The sequence below is a fragment of the Bombus impatiens genome, unplaced genomic scaffold (assembly GCF_000188095.3).
Source record: "Bombus impatiens unplaced genomic scaffold, BIMP_2.2 scf_0217, whole genome shotgun sequence".
NCBI classification, from domain to species: Eukaryota; Metazoa; Arthropoda; class Insecta; order Hymenoptera; family Apidae; genus Bombus; species Bombus impatiens.
The window spans coordinates 2,598,498-2,622,164 of NT_176636.1; the positions used below are offsets into that span (position 1 = coordinate 2,598,498).

General features: G+C 36.5%; 2 protein-coding genes across 7 annotated transcripts in view; one reads left to right on the top strand and one right to left on the bottom strand.

Moving 5' to 3' along the window:
* LOC100740860 (aryl hydrocarbon receptor nuclear translocator homolog) overlaps positions 1-8,024 on the bottom strand; it is a 47,937-nt gene extending 39,913 nt beyond the window's left edge. For 4 of the 6 annotated variants that reach the window (XM_012383610.3, XM_012383611.3, XM_012383613.3 and 1 more), the window contains exons 1-2: positions 7,791-8,024; positions 6,893-6,956 (exon numbers count right to left, since the gene is read on the bottom strand). In XM_012383610.3, the coding sequence (XP_012239033.1) occupies positions 6,893-6,956; positions 7,791-7,827 (101 nt within the window). In that variant the 5' untranslated portion in view covers positions 7,828-8,024. The remainder of the gene's footprint in view (positions 1-6,892; positions 6,957-7,790) is intronic. The other 2 variants (XM_012383614.3, XM_012383612.3) reach the window with 2 other exon arrangements.
* A 1,209-nt stretch (positions 8,025-9,233) lies between these two features.
* Positions 9,234-22,647, top strand: LOC100740411 (nipped-B-like protein B). The gene is given in 5 exon segments (XM_012383507.3): positions 9,234-9,686; positions 9,792-9,892; positions 10,814-17,291; positions 17,293-17,382; positions 17,384-22,647. Coding segments are annotated over 3 exon segments (6,420 nt in total). The 5' UTR covers positions 9,234-9,686; positions 9,792-9,892; positions 10,814-11,172; the 3' UTR covers positions 17,595-22,647.
* The last annotated feature ends 1,020 nt before the right edge of the window (positions 22,648-23,667 follow it).

The window sequence follows — 23,667 nt, forward strand, 5'->3', positions numbered from 1 at the left end:
GGGTATGTAATGCGATGGACCCGCTCCTGGGCCCAAACCTACCCCATACCCGCCACCACCCGTCCCGCCCCCATACATACCGCTACCACCAGGGTACTCTATTTTGTCGGCCTTTTTGCCACTGTAATCAACACTGAAAACTCGTACCGAACACCTCCCAGAAAATGTTACTTCATTTAGTTCATATATAGAGTATTAAATATTCATCCTCCATATTAGATATTCACATAAAACGATGATAAAAATTGGTTTAACTTGCCACTATTTTAAGTTTTCAGAGTTGTATTACTATTATATTAAAGTATCAGAATTATTTAGTTCGTTTAATTCGTATAATGAATATTAAGTATTCATCTTGAGCACCGAGTTACTGAACGACTATTACCACTATTTTATGCTTTTAGAGTTTAGTTAGTGTATTGGGTAGCAGAATATCAGTTCATTTAATTGGTGTGATAAATATTAAATATTCATTTTGAACGGTATAATTATTGAACGAAGATATTTCATTCGTCAGTGTTTCATGGCTTTAGAGTTTATTGCGTTGGGTAACGTAATTCTATTTCGTTTAGTTCATGTAGAAGTTGTTAAATATTCATTTCGAGCACTAAGTCTTTGAATAATAATAAAGATTTCTTCACAGTTTTAACAGTAATAAAACTTTCTCGCTATTTTAAATTCCTCCGGCGTACTACGTGGTTTTGGTGACAAATTTTCGTTAATTATTAAAGACCTTTCTGTGGCTGTTTTGGCTAAACATCGAATGTTTATTACTTGCTGGAAATCTTCCTGTGGAAAATGTTTGTTGATCGAAGGTCCTTAAGTTGAATTAGATGTAAGCTGATTGGTAATTATTATTCTTAGTCTTGCTGACCCTTGCTGATCCAGAGATTTAGCGTTACCGTGTTAATTCTAAAATATTTCTTTCGATTTCTACAAAGATTACAGACACCAGACTCATTTCTGGATTATTCATAGTGTTCATTAATCATGGATTTATGCTGAGCTTTTACTGAAAGTTTCTATCTGACATCAGCGATAATCTTGCTTATAAAGTTCTGGAACCTACATATATTTCTCAATCATCTGTTGCGTTGGGATCCTCAAGACAATATCCCTGAATCCTCGATCAAATTATGAAAAGTCAGTTGTCACAGTTGAATCTCACAATCACGTACAGTAGACTGTAGAAATTGTTCATAAAGGTTCTTAAATCAGTTCATCATCTTGCTACCTCTAATCTCGGTACGAGATTCTACGTGGTCAGTTTAAAAGAAATTTTACTCCATGTATTCCTCCGGTTATCGCGAAATCTCAAGATGGCCCACAGATTGCACAGGAAGTGTCCACAGGGATTACCTGGATCTTCCACTGTTCTCTTACAGTCCAAAGCTAGTCTACTCTCAGCTTCAACTCGAAACGCATGCCCTTCTCATCGACGATCTTCTTACAAACTTCTTTCATTATAATTCTTTCCAACTTCTTGCAATCAAATCATCACACGTTATTTTGTATAGTTTTTCAAAAATATCCTTCTTACTATGTGGAGTTTCACTTAATTTTACTTTTATAGTTACGCGACTTATTGGAGAAGTTTCATCGACGAGTTTTCCAAGGAAACATTCCTTTTTCTTATATCTATTTCGTATAGTTTTGTTTATGGTTCTCACAGGAGCTTCTCAAAAAGAAAATATCTTTACCGCTATGTCGAGTTATTGCAATTTTATTTTACCACTTTTACGACTTTCATCTCTGAATCTTCCAATGCTTCTTGCAATCTATTTGCAAATTTTCGTAACTTTATTTTATGATTTTTGCAACAAATGATTTTTCCAAGAACAGAATCCTTTTGTGACTTTATTCGACGATCTTCAAAGGAATTTCGTTGATGGCTTCAATTTTCAAAGTAGAAAATCCTTTCTACTGTGTCAAGCTTTTGATAAAATAATTTTATTTTATGATTTTTGTAACAGTTTCATTGGTGAGAATTCAATGATCATCTTTATGACAATTCCATTGATGTGTAATTCGTATTGGATTGGAAGATTCGAATGGGAAAAGTGGAGACCGTTCGTTCACCTTGGCCAGGGTTATCTTCTCGTCATCTGGTTCTAGCAGAGATCTATGCTCGACGAATCTTTGATACTTTACACCCGGTTCACAGCGACGCGGCGGGCCTGTCTCTGCCAGATATTCCAGGCCTGTTGCTCGTAGATATCCCCAGTGACTTTTTTCCAGAGATCCAACAGGTATTTATGGGTGACGCGCGCAGGAATTATCCGTGCCTCCTCCAACCTTTATTCCAGCTTTTCCAGCAATACTATCGTGGATATTTCAAACTTATTATTTGTTCTATTTTTCGAGATACTCTGATCCTTTGACTTCTCTGTAATTTTAAGCAACTTTGAAAAGTTGAATTTCCAGTCATAAATATTTCTTAGATAATGCAATAGCTGTTTTGTTCAATGTTGTTGCGAAAAGTTTCATTCTTCGAGATAGTTAAAATCTTCAGATTTTGCTGTAACTAAATGTAATTAGACATTGATTTGTTCAAAGGTGCATTCTTAATAAGAAATATTCTAACAAGAGATAGTTACTTCTGTGAAAAGTTGAGTGCATGGCTCTATAACAGTATCTGGAATATTTGATGGATTTTATTCAATCCTCGAGCTGGAAATCCTCTGCTATTTTTCAAAATATTCAGAATCTTTTGCAATAATAATTATATTATTATTAATTATACTTGGGTATTAATTCGGTGTTGCACTTCCACAATGGATATTTCAGTGATAAACAGTCATTTCCATAAAATGTTGAATCGATGATTTTTTAACTATTTCCAGTGTTTGAACAACGCTATTGTGGCGGATCTCCTCTGTTCTTCAAGATACACGAAATCTTCAGCTTTTCTAGTAACTTGATATCTATTTGAAATCCAAAGTTGCTATTTCAACAACGAATATTTTGACAATAGACAGATTTCTGTAAAAATTTGCATGAAAACTGCAAAGTTTGGATTTTTAACTGGAATATTCAGAATATCGATCCAGTTTTCAGTTAAAATTCAGTAAAGACCAATTTCTGGCACGATTACAGGAAGCTTCAATAAGAATAAGAGACAACTCGATGGAACGAACATTGTTCGATATTGACAACTTTGGTGTCATTTTGTAAACAAAATATTTTCACTCGAACGTCGTGAGAACCAAGTAATCTACACCATTGACCCTTGAATGACATCCATTATTACAAAGTTTCACCTTAGATTCTCGTTCCTGGCACTATTAGAACCGATGTGCAGACCTGGCTCGACTTTTTCTCGATAAATTGTGGTTCGATTTTTGAAACGGAAATTCAACTCCAGCTTTGTCATATGACAATCGACTAAATGCCTTGCGAGATTGGTTTCAGTAATCAGGGTAATATTACTTCTTCCAGTAAGTGCAAATAATAAAGCCTTCTTCACCAAAGGAAATATTTTTCCATTTTACTCGAAGAATCAAAGTAAATAACAGAGTTTTATTTTTGCACTTTACTTTTAGATAATGTTCATCAAAGAGAGTACGTTTCCCTGTTCGAAGAATCTTCTCGATCAACAGCACTAACTCGCGAATATTTCACACAAAATACAAATCTCAATCCCATCAAAATCCTCGGCTCCACCAAACCCAAACAAGGCACAAGTCTGCCACGAAAGAATCTTCACATATTCAAATGCACCTCCGACAACCCCACGACTCACGAAATCTCCGAACCTCCATCAAACTGCAGAAGTTCAAATCCACGCCGTCCAAACCTTTCTCATAATTAATCCCGCCACGATTACAACTTCACCGTCGCACTTTCACCATCCATGAACAATCTTCCATAATTGAAAAGAAATGTTTAGTTTATATATTTGCGTATATTATATTTCGTCCGCACGTCCAAAACCATGAAACGATTCGAGGTAACGGTGAAAGAAGATACTCTGGTGAAAGAAGCGAGGCAACGCGACGGCACGTGCTCGAGAGTAACTTGAGACGATCGATCGACGGATCGATGTTTTTGATCGCGATTTTCGGTCCGGTTCAGACGAAACGAAACGAAAGGAACGAAAACGCGGAAGCACGTTCCTACTCGGACGGATGGGTCGCCGACTAGTCACCACCCACAACTCGCCAGTGACTGATTCCACCATAGCCGCATAATGTGCCGCTGTGCTATACCCCGGTAAGGACTATCACTTCTCCCACCAGAGAGCCGCGGAACACAGCCACTGTGTAAAGCATGACTTTTAACCGGGATGCATCGTCCTCGTTCCGCACGCTACATGCTCACGAGGAGGACGACCAGGATCAGGATCGCTCCTGCCGGTGTGAAGTCGCAATGGAGAACAGTTTGAACGATGCTGTTTGCGGAGAAGGTGGAACTTTGGAGATTTCTTTGGTGTTGTCTTTCTTTCTCTCTCTCTCTTTTTTTTTAGAAGATTTTGAAGATTATTCCGGAGGAAGTAAAATTTTTGGTATCTTCTTTGATTTTAGCTTCTCCTAGGAGATTCGGAGCTTTTGTAGGATTTTTTCGTGAATTTTTCTCATTATTTTTTAATTCTCTTGGAAAGATTCATTAAGTAATTCAGTGCTTTTGTAGCGCATTTTGATTTGTAAAGGATTTGAAATTTTGTGTAATGTTGCAGACTTGGAACTCCTACGATTGTCTCATGAAGTACTATAGAAGATTCAAAGGTTCTGCGGGTATCTCTCCTCTGTGAAAGATTTGCAGTGCTCGTGACTTTCTTTCGAAAGAATTTCCTTGATCTTTTCGCTCAATCGACCTGTCCACCAAGTGAAACTTGGATAACCAAATGAAAAGAAATGAAAATTTGTAGTTTCCAATTCCATCAAGACGACAGATAGCAACATTCTAATAGGAAACTTTGTTTGCCTATTGTGTTACTTATTAGACAGATGAAACGAATTATTAGAATAAAAGGAGACAGGCTAATGAGAGCTACCGAAGGAAGTATGTTATTACATCGAATCATTGCTGTAGTTATCGTTTCAGATAATGTATATTTTATGTAATAGACATTTATATAATATCGGTATGATTTTCTTTATAAGTAATTTGTGATTTAAGCGGTATTACATTTTTATTTTTCTTTGCATAACTTCCTTCTCCCAAGAAAGATAACTGTAACGACACATGAGCTAGAAGACAATATGAATCATGTTGTTGTTTTGCCTCGGATTATCAACATCATTAGGACATACATAATACAATAATAAATAAAATCCGGGCGAAACAATATCGCCGTTACGTACAACCGTAAAAAAAAGTCGAACATTCTCTGTATTTATTAATTATTTTAAAATATGTTTGACGGTTTCAATATCGAGTAATCTCGTTATTTAAACCACACGACCAACCATCCTCTACATAACAAACTTTATATAAACATAAACAATTACAGCTTGCACTCTTTTTGTGTTAAAACGATTATACGGCTGAAACGGCTATAACGCCTTCCTAATTAATTTTTATTTTTTTTTTAATTTCTAGGATATAAAATTAATCACGGAATACTAATTTGCTATGTCATTTCAACAAATCGGGAAATCTTACTTTCATATCGCAGAAACCTAAGAAGATATAGGTATTTTAAAATTCTAGAATTTTTTAAATTCAAATAATATTATATTAAATTAGGATAAATCAAAATTTTGGAATTTCAGGAAAAGTCTTAAAGTTTTAGGAAAGAAATCTAGGAAAGGGAAATTTTTTTAATTTTACAGACTTAAATTAGAATAAATTACAATAAATAGAATTTAAGAATTTTGAAGAACTTATTTAAAATTGTATATAATTTTAATAAAACAAAATAAATTATTAACAATTAATATTTGTATTAAAAAATCAATATTGAATTTCATTAGTATTAATAAAATTCTCAGTTTCTAATGATCACTCACAGTATCTTTTTCATCTTTGAAGAAATTTACCGCTTCAATGAACAAGAAGCTTATCTGCTGATCGTTTATAGACGATTAACGTGCAAATGCCCAGTTCAAACAGCCATTTCAAGGCGTTGTAACGTTCGAGAACCGTTTACAACGGAGGTAAAGGTATGCAACACTTACGATAACGAAATGTTTCTAGCGCGATGTCGCAACCGCTTGTACGAACGAATATTAGCGGGTATCGACAACCCAGAAAATCGCCTACCATTGTGCCAGACATCGTAGCCGGGCTCATTGTCGCCACTGTAATACTTCTTGGAATCGTGTTAATCGAGAATGACTCAAAATTTCCTCAATTCACGATGTGTGTCGACAAAAATATTACACTATTTGTTAAAAATAAAACATTACTAACAAAACCTTTCTACAAAATATTTTCTAAGAAATAAAAAATTCTAGAATATTTTTAATACAAATAAAATTAGATTAAATTAGAATAAATCAATATTTAAGAATCCCAGAATTTTATTTACCATTCTTTAATTTTTTTTACAATTAAAGTTTGATAAAAAACGAAGACTTGATTAATTAAAAATGTAGAAGATAATTTAAAACACAGTAATGATATAGTAATGACAATAAAAGTAATAAGAATAATTAGTGACATTTGATTACTAGAAGCTTGATAAGTAAGCAAGATTGGGAATGAAAATTAGGCAAGAGCTTTGTGCTTGATTAATTGAAAAATGTAGAATTAATTTGGATAATAATAATTAGCAATATTATGTATTTAAGTTGTAATAAATTGAAAAAATAATTTTGAATAAAAAATTACACGACAACATAAAACTTAACTAATTAAACAATGTGAAAGATAATTTGAATAGTATCTAATAGTATTTGATGAGTGCAATTCTGGTAAATAAAAAAATAATAATTTCGTTAGGACTTACCCAACATGTGACATGCCAGCACAACGCTTCTGCGTCATCTTGTTCGGGTCACTTCCTAAAACAACTACAAATAGTAAAGATCTTGTCATGATATTGGTATTCTATAAATATTTTTTGTATTCATTTTACATGAAATAATATATAAATTGCTTCGATAAAGTACTACGAATGTAATATCATTCAAATAAATATATATATTACTACATGTGTATACTGTCTTCTTTGGCATTTTATCGCTCAAATTTTAACAACGCTTATTGAACTATGAATGTATATGCATTTATGAAAAATTTATATATGTAAGAATCTACAGACTGCACATTATATACAAAAATATATAAACTGTAATAAAGAATGAGATAGATTTCCAATGTTGCATTTATCCACAGTTGCAAGTATATGAATGTATATAAACATTCGCTGTCTACAAATTATAATACTTACATAAATGTATCTATGAGTGCTACTATCAAGACAGATTAAAAGAATTACAGAAACTTTCACCCATTTCTAACCAAGTTTCATTTTTGTGCATCAAAACTATACATATAGCTCCATACGTGCTCTGCCACCAAAATCATTACTTAAAGATAGACTAAAGAAAATAGACGTTCGCACTATACTAGAGCAACAGATTTGCATGTTAAGCATGGTAAATCACACAGAAAATAATTTGCATTTTATGATAGAAAAACGTCCCACTTAGGGAAAGATGTTCTAAAATTCGTTTGGGCATCATCACTTTACAATTCCTCGGAATTTGCCAAAATTTCAATATAAACACTGTTCACAAGAGAAAATAAGTTTTCTAAAAAACTTTTTAATAAGATATTCGCGAGTAGGTTAAATTGGATGAAATGAGAAAATACTTTCAATGTCAAACAATTTCGATACTTACCTGGTATGGAATGGGCGATCGTGGATACAGTGAACATTCAGGTAAAATTTGATCGTTACACCGTGAAACACAAAAAGGATGTAACAGTCGATCGAACTTTCACGCGAACACTTCGCGATTAATTCACTTTACTTAACATCAAAATTGGGTGTTTACACTCAGCAGTCGCGCCATTTTGAAGTTTTACTCGGAATTTTATTTTTCCTCAAGTCTTCAACCACGAGAAGTGAAATTACATCGACCATAGCGCGATCTGCCGACCAATTCGTGAAAACGTTCTGCGTCGAAATATGTATATACATATGTATATGTAAATAATTAATAAATATTAGCCTTTTTGTTTTATATCCAAGCCTTTAGATTAAAAAGCGCGTCAATATCCCAAAATTTTCCATTACTTTTTATGTACTTTTATTCGTTATAGTATTAAAAGAATAACTAATCGTTTATACAATCGATTCTTAGATATTATTTAAGAGCATTCAGATATGTTGTTCGAGAAGAACGATTGAATCTGCTAATATATGTCAATGTTAAATCAGCTAATTAAAGCGATATTTAATTGAAAGATATCTTTTTAGATGTTAATTATCAAAAAGTTGTATAATTAAAAGGCCTAGTGACGCCACCTACGAACACTTTTATTGCTAGGTCATTGAATACAGTATTGAATGTACTTCAAAATGTGTGACAGATTCTACCAACTGTATTTTGGACAACTATTTGATAAAACGAAACAAATTTTAACTGGTAATATATAATGGAATATAATTATATGTATATATTTTATGCATAAAATATATTTGATAGAATTTACAAAATTTGGATAAACTGTACCTCTTTTATGTGAACAGTGCAGTATTGTTACGCAGATTTTCAAATAAATGATAAACTTCATAAATAATTTTCTTACATTTTGTATAGAACTTTTATATGAATAAAACGAAACTGTGAAACAATTTTTAAATTTCGAATTACGTGCTATTACTTATTACTTCAAACGCTTGATAATATTTAAAATTCGTACTGGAAATATTAGAAGAGATTCACAACCATCATCTGTATCATATGAAGGCGGACACGTAACATTCACATACGCTTAATATATAAAAAAAATTCCAAACTTACTTTCTTGAACGTTTTATTACTAATAACTAAATTTTTTAAAAACAATAAAAGTAAATGAATAATTGTTCTCATATGAATTATATATCATCTCATAGTAACATTTATAAGATAAATAGCTGTCCTTGCGTAAAAATTATTACTAACTAACAGGAGCTACCAAAAAAACTTATATTATAACATAAATGAATATTTAATGATGTTGCAAGATACATATATATGTAATAAAAGTTCGAAAATTCGGATTAACAGCATCGCTTTCATGCGAACGGTGCATCGTAATTCGAAATAAGACGCCGTAGCGCCGGTATACCTGTATCTAGCCTGTATCTACTACGCAACTTCCGCTAACTCGCTGCTGAGCAAAATGGACGCCTTTGTGTCTGTTTTCCTCGTATTCACACTATAAATAGTGTTTTCACTGCGATGGATCCTCTTTGACATGGCGATGTTTGCGCGGTACCGCGAGAAACATAAGTGAAAATCGTGACACGTCACGAATCGAAGTGCATTCCTTGGTGATCGACGAGAAAACCCGTCCAACCAAATAGGCCAGAACCACGGATGACAATTGAGTGAATATCGTTTCACGACGAAAACTTTTTCGAATAGACTCGCACAAACTGAGTCGTTGTTTTTGGCAAACGTGTAAATACCGACGATTTCCACGCGTCAAACAACACTGGGATCTTGGATATCGATACGCCTCCCGCCAAAATTCCATTCACTACTCGCATTCTGCAGTATAAATAATCGTTGTTGGATAGCCAGGTAAGGCAATTGACACAAAACTTCCACCGATGTTTGTTTTTATCCGTCAAATGACATACGATCGTCGCAGTTACCATCACTGACCATGGCAATTCTATTATTTAGTGGAATTGAGCACACTTGGGGGATTTCCAGCCTGTAGCAACCTGGTTAAGGCCATGTTATCATATGTATGATGTTGGATGGTAGATACTCGACAACTGGAGGTAATAATAACAACTTGATGTGGTGATAGTGAATCAATCATTTTATGTTAGATGAATACTTTCTGTAAAATTGTTCCAACGAGACAAATGATCAGGATCATTGAAGGAAAGATGGTTTGTATTGAGAAACTATGACACTTCCGTTTGACATTGTTCGTGTGAAGCGATTTCTTCATTTGATCGTTGATCTTAATTGGGAGTTAATATAGACTTATTTCAATGTGTTATATTTAATCCATTAGTGATGCTGATATTTGTGAAAAATATTGCACTGATTTTGGAAATGATTTAATTAATTTGATTACGTTTTTGTTATGACATTATAGCATGCATATATATGTATATATGTATGTACAAATATATAGAGCTATAACATAGTATTATTTTTGTAATTAATATGAATGAAATATTGTTGTAAGTTACGCAGAATAGGAATATAATATGATTTTTTAAATTTAAACCAGAACTTTTCTAAATTCTATTTTATTTAGCTTTCAGAAAATCATTTGTAATTAGTCTAACCTTTATAGAGAGATTTTTATTTTTTGTTAATATTTAATGTTTTTAAATGTATAATAAAGTATTAATATCCTATTTTCCACTTAAATTGATTTTTTACTAATTTTATATAATATAGATCTAAAAAATAAATTTATCTGAAATTAATATTTTTTCATAAAAGTATGTCATTAATTTAACGTTACATAAGTGTAGATTAATTTTACCTTATTGTTTATCAAAATAATATACCTATTTGTACATTTCATACTGTATATTTAAAAAATTGAAATAATAATAAAAGTATTTATATTTATTCATTGCTTTGAAATATTATTCTTTTATATAGATTTAATTTATATACGTAAAATATGTCAAATTAATAATTTAAATGCCATTATATTTATTACATGTCTGTTTCAGGACAAAAAATTATTGCTAACAATGGACCGTTTGTTGGAGGATCCACGTGCTTCATCAAAATTTGGTTGATAATTGCTACTGCATCATGGGAACTTAAAAGAGACTTTGTTAAGTTCCCAATATATACCTTAGTGCTAGTGTTCTTTAATAAGCGTTAGGTATAATTCTTCTTAACAGTGAAAGATCTCTTATGTCGGAATGCCTTGAAAATGCGAGTGTAAAGATTTTAACAATGATTTCTTTAAGCATCCGTGGAAACAGTGCATTTAGATATGTTCTGTTGATTTATATTTACCATATACTGTGAATAAGACATTTTCTAATATGTCAGTGCTGTGTTTGTTACGTTGGATAATTCTATGAACCTCAAGGTACATATAAGGACACTGGACCTAATTTCAATAATATTTTTTGTCCAGGCTGTAATGCCAGAACAAGTCAAATTCAAGATGAACGGGGTTATACCGAGTGTGCCAATCACAACTCTCGCTGGTATTGCGAGTCTTACTGACTTGTTACCTGAAATGCCCCTTCCAACACCGCTGCCTCAGACTTTAACTAACAAGTCCCTTTTATTTCATCCAAGAGTGGCAGAGGAAGCACAAATATTACTAAGTGTTCGTAATGAAAACTTAGTGCCGCAATTAATATTATCTTTATCTCAAACCTCATCTGATCATATTGAACTGAAAGATAATTATGCAAATGCAGAACAGCCTTTGGAAACCGAGCAAAATACGCCGGAGTTACTTAAGGCAATTTTACAAATAAATCCGCATGTGTTTAAGGGGCCTCAATACAATTCACCACGAAACTGGGCCCAAGGCACACCTATGATGCATACCAATCAAACATCTGCTAATTACGATCGATTCTCACCATCCTACTCGAGTTCTTCAGGGTCGAGACAAACGCCTCAAGGTAGTCCAGCTCATCCTGCTGCTGCTAGAACAGTGCTACCCCCGCCTACCGGCATAAACCCTCTACCCAACATGACTCCGCAACCAAATATGTATTCTCCAGCACATATGAGTTCTCCTGGGACGCCATTAACAACTCTTGGTAATGTAACACCTCAACACCACAATATGGCTGGTATGACACCTCAACATAATATGCATATGGCATCTCCTATGCGTGCTAATATACCATTGCAACAACATCAACCTATTAATATCCAGCAAAATATGTACGATCCTATGATGAATCAACAAGTACATCATCCATTAGAAAATCATCAGCCAATGGACATTGATAGTACAGTGCAAGAAAATCAGCAGTTTTTACTCGATCCAGTCACAGGTCTTCCTGACATTGATATACCAATAGAAAATATCGAAGCGAAACAGCAGAGCATGGATAATGTGACGCAACATCTGTTATCTACAACGGAAACCACATCTTATCCAACCATGGATACCACCGACATGGTAAATACATTAAACACTACGACGCCAGTAGTAATACAACACCAACAGAACAACAATTCAGAAAAGGGGATGAAAATACCCGTTTCTTTACCGGAGAAATTAAAAGAGCCGATTGTCATGCTGGACAGACTATCCTTAGCAGATCAAGCTTTGATGCAGAAGAGTCTAACCGCGTTTGCCGAGAAGTCGCCAAGTCGGGCCGCGAAGATGGGCATTTCTAATCGTGAAGATGTAAAGTCTGAGTCTGATAGCGAGGAAGAAATCGGTAAAAATAATAAATATTTTAAAGCACGCGCGAAAGAGCGTCAGGTTCAAAGGGAAAAGGAGAAAGCCGAGAGGAAGAAGAGCGAAGATAAAACGCGCAGACGAAAAAGGATAATAGATGACGATGACGACGATGAGAAGAAAGAAGCTTTTACACCCACGAAACCAAAAATCCGCAAAGTAGAAAAGAAACTCGTTCCTGTATTGGCTAAACTTAGCGTAGAGGAGCTGATGGAAACTAATACGTATCAACGTTTCAACACAACCATAGAAACGATATTTGAAAACACAGAAGACGTAGCGACTAATGCCGAATTGGATGATGATGGTGATGTGCCTCCAGAATTATTAATTCCTAAATACCAATTACACGATTTATGCACAGAAGCAGCTAAATTGAAAGCATTAGGAGCAATGGAGTCGATTCCAGCAGATAGATTGGTTAGACTGTTAAACATTTTAGAGAAAAACATTCGGGATGGAGCCAAGGTGTCTCCGTTGGCAGATCCGGACGACGATGTTGATGAAAGTCGATTATGGACACAGCTGGCCATGGAGAGAGTACAACGTGCCGTGGATGCGTCTTTAATTGCATTACACATCATGACGTCTAGCAACATGCCAAAAATGGTCTACTTGGAAGACGTGATCGACAGAATAGTCCTTTTCATGAAGTTTCAATTGCAGAATACTATTTATCCTTCATTCGATCCGGTTTACAAAATAGACACAAAAAACAAGACTGACAATTATAATTCTAGTGGTCGTAAGAAAAGAGGTCATATGAAAGAAGTCCGTGAGAAGAGTATCCTTCAAGTATACAACAAAATGCACGAATTAGTTGGTCTTCTTGCTGAACTATTAAACATCCAGGTTCTAACAGACACTAGTGTCCTTCATGCCTCTACATTAGGTGTCGCACCATTTTTTGTTGAATCGGTTAGTGATCTTCAATTGAGCGCTTTAAAATTGGTCACGATAATATTTACTAAGTACGAGAAGCATAGGAGATTGTTGTTAGATGATATTTTGGCGTCTATAGCTCGACTTCCTAGCAGCAAAAGGAGTCTAAGAACTTACAGGTTAAATTCTGAAGATCATATACAGATGTTGACAGCGTTGGTCTTACAGCTGATTCAATGCGTTGTTGTATTACCCGAAAATGTACTCCCACAACATAAGAAGTCACAAGATGATGAAGAGAAGAAAGAAGAGAAAAAAGCAAATTACGTAGATGCAGATGTCCTGATCATAAACAAATACGAAACCGCTACCAGAATAGCGGGGAATTTTTTAACGGTATTCCTGAACAAATGCGGCAGCAAAGGTGAGGAAATTGATTACAGGCCACTGTTCGAGAATTTTGTGCAAGATCTGTTAGCCACAGTCAACAAACCGGAATGGCCAGCGGCTGAGTTGCTTCTGAGTTTACTTGGAAACTTGTTGGTGGGTCATTTCTCTAATAAAAGTTCAGATATGGCGCTCAGGGTGGCCTCCATCGATTACCTCGGCGTTGTCGCAGCCAGATTAAGGAAGGACGCGGTAAGTTCTCAATGCAAGCTATCTACTATTGACCAGATCATAAAGGACATCAAGATTGAACAGCAAAAGGATTCCGAATATGACCAGGTGAAAGATAAAGAGATTGTAGGTTTGAGTGAGGATGAAGAGCGGACGGGTTTTTTACAGAAAGTGCTGCTAGACTACTTGGCTGTAAACGGAACCAAGGACTCCGCCTTAGGTTATGCCCGCCATTTCTATCTAGCACAATGGTATAGAGATTGTGCGTTAGAAAAATCCAGGGTTGGTCAGGTAAAGAACAGTCCCAGTAAGAAAATGCATAAGAAGAGAGTGAAAAAGAAACACAAGCACCACACGAGTGATCAGGAATCAAAATCAGAATTAGATGAACCTGATGCCGACGAAAACGACAATAACGAACAAAAGTACTCAGAAACATACCGAATCATAGAAGAGAAAAAGAAGTACATTATAAGTAGAATAAGGCCATATAGCACTGGCACAAAACCGGATATTCTTCAGACCTATATCGATTATAATTCAGCAGAACTGATATCACAGTATCTCGCTTCGAAAAGGCCGTTTTCGCAGAGTTTCGATCGATACCTGAAGCAGATCCTACACGTGCTCACAGAGTCGTCTATAGCGATCAGGACAAAGGCGATGAAGTGCCTGACGATGATCGTTGAAGCGGATCCAAGCGTTTTGGCGCGAGTGGACATGCAGCTGGGCGTAAAGCATTCGTTTCTAGACCATGCGACGTCAGTGCGCGAGGCAGCCGTCGATCTGGTAGGAAAATTTGTACTAAGTAGGCCCGAATTAATAGATAAATACTACGACATGCTATCAGCTAGAATTCTTGATACTGGCGTTAGCGTTCGTAAGCGCGTAATCAAGATTCTCAAGGATATCTGCATGGAGTGTCCTGACTTCCCAAAGATCCCGGAGATCTGCGTGAAGATGATCAGACGAGTGAACGACGAGGAAGGTATTAGAAAATTGGTAATGGAGGTGTTTCAAAATATGTGGTTCACACCGGTCAGAGAACGTCCCACGTTAGATTCCGAGTCATTGCTAAGGAAGGTTATGAATATCACGGATGTTGTGGCAGCTAGTAAAGATATGGGTTTGGAGTGGTTCGAACAGCTGCTGGTTAGCTTGTTCAAGCCCAAGGAAGATAAAGACGATAGTACAAAGATGAAAACCGAGCCCACAAAGGCATTATTGACGGCGTGCAAACAAATCGTTGATTGCTTGATTGAAAACGTTCTTCGACTAGAAGAGACGAACCTGGAAGAGTCTGAGAAGTCTGAGAAAAAAGGATCCTCTCAAAGATTGGTCGCTTGTTTGACAACCTTGTATCTATTTGCTAAGATACGGCCGCAATTGCTAGTCAATCACGCGATCACGTTACAGCCTTATTTGAGCTTGAAGTGTCAAACGCAGGGCGATTATCAGATCATCAGTAGCGTAGCTCACACATTGGAGTTAGTCGTGCCACTCATGGAACATCCTAGCGAGACTTTTTTAGCACAGTTGGAAGAGGATTCGGTGAAGCTGATTTTGCAACACGATAGATCTGTCGTGGCTAGCTGTCTTTCTTGTTTAGGTTCAATAGTGAACAATGTAACCAGAAATTTTAAATTAATACGAGACTGTTTTAAAAAATATTACGGACATCTGACTGAGTACAAATCCTTTTACGAGAAAGACCCTACAAATCCTATGCTTTTAAAGTATCGGCCTTTTGTCAGGAGAGCATTATTCACCGTTGGCTTGTTGCTCAGACATTTCAATTTTACCGACCCTGAAGTGATCGAGGGATTAGCGGAAAATATAAAGGATCAGGTATTCGAAACATTAAATTACTTCGTGCATCTGGACAATGACGATATTCGACATTTTACTCTGTCCGCTATTGGTTCTTTATGTATCCGTCATTACGAATTTATGTTGCTTCCTGAGTTAAAGGAACTGTACCATCATCTGCTCACATCAGAAAACGCGTTGGTTCATATGAGGATTCAGGTGCTGAATAATGTTGAGGTTTATCTACAAGAGGAAGACAAAAGGATGATTAAACAGGACATGGAATGGGCGAAGATGTCCAAACAAGAGAACCTAAAAGAAATGGGGGACGTATCATCAGGGATGGCTAGCACAGTAATCCAGTTATACGTGAAAGAGATCCTAGAATCGTTTTTGCACGTGAACATCAGCGTTAGGCATGCAGCACTTAAAGTAATTCAGTTGATTCTGGCTCAAGGTCTAGTTCATCCGGTCCAAATAGTTCCCTACCTGATCTGCATGAGCACAGACTGCGAAAAGGCAGTGAGTCACAGCGCAGACAAGCAACTTCAGGACATCGAGAAGAAATATCCGGGTTTCATTCATATGAAATCGCAATTAGGCATCAAGCTGAGCTACCGACTACAGAAGATTCTGCAGAACGATATCACAGTAAGAGGAATGCGAGTAAAAGATGGCGAGTTTCCTGGTGCACTAAACGGTTTTCTGTACACCATCCTGAGGAACACGAAGCAACAGAGGAGAGCTATCGTCTTGTCCTTCCTGAAGCAGTTCGACGAGTCTGCAAAGACAAGCTTATCGCAGATGCTCTACTTGGCTGACAATCTCGCTTATTTTACATATCAAGTACAAGACGAGCCTCTGTTCATCATCCATCACATTGATATTATCATCTCAATGTCTGGTACAAATCTGGTGCAATCATTTAAAGAGGCGCTGTTACCAAAAGAAGGCAGCAGTCAATCTCAACTGCAACACCATCATCAACACCAGCAACATCAGGCCCATGCATCTATTGGACCGGATGGGCAACCGCGACCAGACCAGCTGTTATCAGTGTTGGAAGATGAAGAGGATGACGAAGAGGACGAGGAGAGCCTGCTGGCAAGGTTACCAGAAGACACGACGCTGCTGAGGGATTATATTACCGCCAGCCAAGGCTTCTTGTTGCTGCTCACTCTAAGGCAGCACTTGAAAGACTTGTACGGCTTCTCTGACCAAAAAATCGGCCAATACTCGCCGACAGAGGCAGCGAAGGTGTACGAGAAGGCGGTGAGCCGTAAGAGCAATTTGCTGTTCAAACCAAAGGCCACTCTGCAGAGACTGAAGGAGGGAGTGAGTAGCGCTGAGCTCGACTCCGATGGCAGGAGGAAGCTAGTGAAAGAGTACTTGGACTTCAAACAGTTAATGCTGAAGTTCGACTTGGAAGAACCGGAAGAAGATACAAACGAGGTAATCTAATTCGTCCATCGAGCATCCGATCAATTCGGTGAACTTGATGACCGTCAGTGGACTCATTCCGGTCTCCACGCCGGTCCACGCGTCGCATAAACATCGTATCAGCGTCACATATAATGGTGTTGTATGTGTCCAAGTTAACGATGTATGAAAACCACCAGGAGGGCACGATGGAACACCGCAGACATCGGACGCACAAATCCGAGAAGGTGAAGAAACACAAAAAGAAAAAAAGGAGAAAAGTTTCCGATAGCAGCGAGAGTGACGAAGACTACAGTGATCCTGACTTTTTAGTGTGAGTGCGGTGGTGTGTTCCCGCGTCCAACGTGTACATATTACATACTGCGTACGAGAACCTCTAAAATAAGTGGCTGATGTGCGTACTGGTGTGTGTGCGGCGTTTTTTCTTGGTGCGTTTTCCTGTCGGCCGTGAGTGTAGGCGTTCTGTTTTTTCTTGTATTTGCGTTTTTCTTTTGTATGGATTCGAATACAGGAAGAGAAAGAAAGAAAGAGAGAGAGAGAGAGAGAGAGAGAGGGAGAGAAAAAAAATATAAGATATATATATATAAATATATATGACACTGATGTTATAGGAAATACCAGTGCCGGACGCTCTGAAATCGCGACGTAGCCCCATCGATCACGGAAATGGACTAAAACATTTAGCAAGACTAAACAATAAGTATACAAAATGTGGATTAGAAACGATGCTGATGTGTACAGAGGACGGTGGTGCTCTGCGGGAATGCATGCGATCTTTCTCTGCGACATAGTTTGATTGGACGAGATTGAGAGAGTTCAAACGAAAGAGAGGTTTTAAGGATCGATCATCTCGAGACGATCTATTAAAATTATCTGTTGGCTAGGGCATGCAGTGGATATTAAGATTTTTTCGGTCCGTGTTAAACCGTTCGAAATATTTCGATCACGTGGCTGGAGGGAGGAACTTGGTTCAGCCATGAGTCGATTTCGTCAATTCTCATGTTTCAAATGGAAAAATTCCTCGTAAAACTTTCTTTCGTTTTCCTTTCTTTTTTGTCGTCCTTTCCTTTCCACTGTCATCAAAAGCTAAAATGCAACCACAAAAGAAGAATTTTTATTTATAATTCTCGAAACTTAACTTAAAATTAAGAAAAAGGAATTTTGTTTACAGTTAACACCACAATTTAAGAAATTTCTCTATGAATATTAACATAAGAAAATTGTAAAATTTGTTTATGTGCGTAATCGTAATTTAAAAAATAGATTTTGATAGAATCAACTAAAACGATGGTGAAACAACACGAACCAAGTATCTAATTTAATAAAGAGACGGAGCCCGAGTTGTAACGTTTTCTTGGAATACATCACGCATTATTCGACTAAAAATTGTTATTGTAAATAATATTGAATAATAACACCAAGATTGATACGAGATTTTAGTTTTCTTTTCACGGAGATAGAAAAACAGAGTGGCCAGTACTCGGGATGATTTGAATTTTTTTTTTTAATGAAGGAACTTGTCAAGAAGACGTTGAAAGAATTGGTGTTGTAAATTTTTGTTTCAAAATCTCGAAAAAGAAGAAAGAGATAACAGAGAGAAAAAGATACGAATCAAAAGAAAACTCGGGAAAACAGCGAGGGAGAGAAAAAGCCAACAACAAAGGGAAACAAAAAAATCATAAGAGAAAGAAAGAATCGCATAGAAAAATGGATTTATTTAGGCTTACTCCACAGCAATGTATTATAGAGAAGCGTTTAGTTAAAAAAGATTAAAAGAGGAAAAAAGAAAGAAAATTAAAGAAAACAGAAACACATTGCCTATGCATTATGAGAGAGAGGGAGAGCGAAGCGAGCGAGAGTGTGTTGTTTGTAATATCTGTACATACAAATTTCAAGTAAAGTATCTTATTTTCTTACAAACTATATAGTGATGACATTACGAAAGAATACTTAAAATTTTGTTGTAATATTAAGTATTTATTCAGAATTCATGTTGTCCCAATATAGTTTGCTTTATGCACACAACTCGTCTTTTGGTGTAATTGAATAAACAAAAAAAAAAAACTATCGTTTTTATACAAGCTTAGAAGTAAGCAAAATAAAAGCAGAAGACAAAAAATGTGCAGAATGAAAAGTAAAAGGAAAGAGGACACAAGGATGATGAAGAATTAAAAGGAAAAGGACGGATTTAGTAACTTTCGACGGGGAAATGAACGAAATTATTCATAGGGATGGGGGTGGAATGAGATGAAAGAACAAAGAGAGATAAGAAGCCGGGAAGAATGAACATTGGAGACCTGTAAAAACGCGCGATCGAGGGAGGAACTTAAGATCCTCGACGAGTCACGCAGCTCTTCGACGATTCGTTTTCTTCGTGGATCGCAGCAGCACATGCGATTTTGACTGTCCAGGAACGAGAGTAACGGCGTTAGTCTAAGGCGTGTAAGCGTAAGGCGATTCTCATCGATTGCCCCTAATTCTAGAAAATCGACCGCGCAACTGTGATCTTTAGCGATATTGAAGCGCGGACAGGTGTGTCGCGGTATAATTCGTCTTTTTTATACATTTATAGTAATTCCATCAGCCATCATCGACATAAAAACATTATCGAAACAGAACAGTTCAAGGTATCTCGTTGTCCTGGATGGTCGAATATTATATTCAATACATTCACATACATATATGCATATTCCAGGTCTATGACCTGGTTAGCGAGCCGTTTAGAAGTTATTAATCACACGACACCCGATCGAATCTTCATCGAAAGCGAACCAACATGCGATATCATTGTCCATATCCTTTAGATCGCTAGCTTGAAACGTTTGTGTCCCTACGAAGCAAGTACACGAAGGAAACGAGTCGATTGATCGATGATTAGCTGCATGAGCCGCGAGTCTTGGTTAACGATCGAAAGATTGCGACAGACATGGATGGAAAGAGAGAAAGATTAGAGATTTTTACTTTCTACTGCGAGAACGTTACCATTTTACGATCATTGTCAATCATTGTTGCATTTACAAGTTGGTCGTTCATTTATACAGGGAGAAAAAGAAATATAAGAAAACGGAAAATTGCTAGCTGTTCAACGGATAAACGTTAGTCCGCGGAACGTTGGCGAACGATCGCGAGCAGAATGATCTATTAGGTGACATACGCTTCTTTCGTTTTAATCTCGATTTAAAGTAGCACTTTATTGGGGCCCAGATGTACCTTCATCTATATCTCATCAATAAATCTGGCAGTAAAAGGAGTATGGAATTCATTCGATTAGTTATTAAGAGTCTCAACTATGCTCACAAGGAATGTACGCGAATCCTGTTTGTCAAAAATTCATTTCTTTTCTTCGTTTAATGTTTAACAAAATTTCGTTCGTTTTATGAAACCTTACATTTACGTACTAAATTAATTTCCTTAATCATAGAAATGAGAGACGTTAAAAATTCGCGTGCATTTCTTGCTCTTAGATTAGTCGAACGTTCTCGAAAACCGTCGCGAATCCTTAGAAACCCAAAATTCAAAGGTTTGTTCAAAAGAGGAATCTATACACTTGCACGAATCGCTCCCATCGATCGCGTTCCCTTTCATCTTCGCCCGTGCCTTTCAACGACGCGATTCCTCGCCGAAAGACGATCGATTCCGTGTCCGATTCTTTGCCGTCCCGGAACCGTGTGCAATGTTAGAAATTAGAAAAAAAGAAACTCGGAAATAAGCTAATCGAGCGTCGAAGTCTTGACAAGATAATAGCTCGTGGACGTCGTGATTCGACGCTGTTCTTGATGTCCCTGAACGAAGAAAGGGATACGCAGAGTTTTCGATCGTCTGGACGAGAGTCGTGCGTTCGTTGAAATTAGCGTCGCGGACTTTTCGATCGATCATGGTTGTTCGATCGATCGACACGAAAGGAAAGGAGGAAGAGAGGAAAAAGCGATATGGAAGGAGAGAAGAGGAAAAAAAAAGCAATTGAACACACACACCTGTTGCATCTATGGTTTGCACAAGAGAAAAAGGATATATAGAGTTGGAACAGAGAGAGAATGAGTGAGGCGCTGCGTGTGAGGATATCGATGACAAATATTGTTAGATGGAAGGTTCAAGACGACTAAACTAATCGTAGGGACGAAGATCTTTGACCTGTACAAATGTTCAAGTGTGTACATATTTATTATAAAAAAGAAAAAAGAAAGACGATGATGGGTTACGAGGAAGAAAATGGCGAACAATGGGAAAGAAAAACGTCAATCGTCCTACAATGCTTGTTGCTATGAAGGATAATAAGGGAACGTGAGGATGAATACAGTGTGCGTGTGTGTGTTTGTGTAGGCGAATACAACGGAGAAATATGATCGTATGAATGAGCAAGGTGGAAAGTTGAAGGCGTTCAATTAAACGTTCTATTGTTCGTTGTAACAAACTTCTAGAGAAACGGTATACAATTATTGAAGAGAGACGAATTGTAAACAGTTATATTTCTTTGTGCATATATACACACATATATATGCTGACATATATGTGTATATATACGCGGCTCGAGGAGAAAGAAAATCGGAGGAATTCTCGATATCGCTATAGCGTGACGTCTAATTAGTAACAGAGCGAAGATGTGAATGGGGGGTGGCGTGATTGTGAATCATAATGATCATAATGAGCATATCTCGTAATGATCTGTGAGAAAGGGATAGACGAGGATGTGAACAAAGGAAAGAAGACAAAATACGTGAACAAACAGAAGGATAAAATATGAATTATGAACAGTCGTCGAATTTGATTGATATATCGTACTCAGCACAGTACGAGGCACATTTGTATTATAACATTATACATATATATATAGTATATATATTGTATCACCTATGTTTTTGTATTTGGTCATCTCATGAAAGACGAAGAGGAAAGAAGAAAAAAAAATCTACAAAAAAGAATATCGAATTAACGAACAGAAGGTTAATAGAAAGTATATTATATATTTGAGTAAAATCGTCGAGAATTGGTATTATCCACGACTGACCGGAAGAGGGAAGCGGGATATCATTTTTTTTGTCCTCACTTATATATTTGTTTAAGTTTGTCTCTCTTCGTTCGTTCTTTCCGATCTTTCTACGTATGTTTGTTTCTACGTTCAATACTTTCATACAGATACACACACACGCGCGCGCGCGATCGCTCAGGTAACGTGAGGTTTGGATGAGGGGAGAGGGTTAATCAATTAATTAGTTAATTGATTAATTAATTATTAACAGTTCGTTCTGAGCAGTCGAATAAATTGACGGTCCTGGATAAAGCCAACACTCTTTTACTCATAACTTATTATGTACATCGTCTGACAAAAACCGGTACGTTCGTAAAAGAAAAATAAACTTAAATATATATCAATCGTTCATTTCGTTCATTTCCTCTTGCCCTCCATTATTTCAATTCTCGCGCTCGTCCGATATAGCGTTTTTATTTTTCGTAGTTCGAAAAATATTCAAAATCAAAAAGAGAATTTCTAAAAAAAGATGTATACTCGTCGACTCGTAACGTTGCGTCGTGTTGTGCTGAGGTCGCGTTTTCAGAATGTGTCCAACACTTTAAAATAATTTTTCAGAGCGGATCCATTTGTATAGTCGACACTTACGGCGTCGCTTTTGATCGCGCGAATTTCCTCGAGGCCGATTGCCGACAAGTAGCACACAGGCTATTTGTAATTCGAAGATTTTAGCGATTGTAAATAAAACAAGAGAAATGACAATTTTTTGATTAGTGATTCGTCGATGACGGATCGATCACGAGGGATTGTCCTCGTTACTGCTTATGTTCATGGAGTCGCCGTGTTCGTGGATCATTTCCTATGAAAGACTGTTACTATAGGAGAATATACTTTTAGTATACCGATTCGGAAACGAAGTACAAAACAGATACCGAGATTTCGTTCGGCTCTAATGAAGTGATTCCGGAGTTTGGGAGAAGTTCGAACAGGAAGTAAGTACAATTATTGTAAATACCTTGAAGTATGATTATTATGCAGATTATTATACAGAAATTGCGCTGAAGATTCGCCGGTCTAGAAGTGTGCTCGGTTGATTAATTTATTAAAAATTATAATATTAAATTAGCGGAGGAGTAATGGGAAACATATCGTATATTCTTTAGCCATAAACATTTGTTTTCTTCCTAAATATGTGTACATATAAGAATTGATCGATTAACCCTTTCAGGATCGAATATTTCCTTAGGAACGCACATTGTTTTCTAATACTTTTGTAAAGAAGGCTTAACGCATTGAAATTGAAATTTGATTTGTAAAGAAGAAATTAGAATTCAATGGAAGAAATTTAAACTTCGTGGGAACGCAACATCGATCATGAAAGGGTTAATGAAAATAATTGTATTTTCCTTAAGTAAAAGATAGAC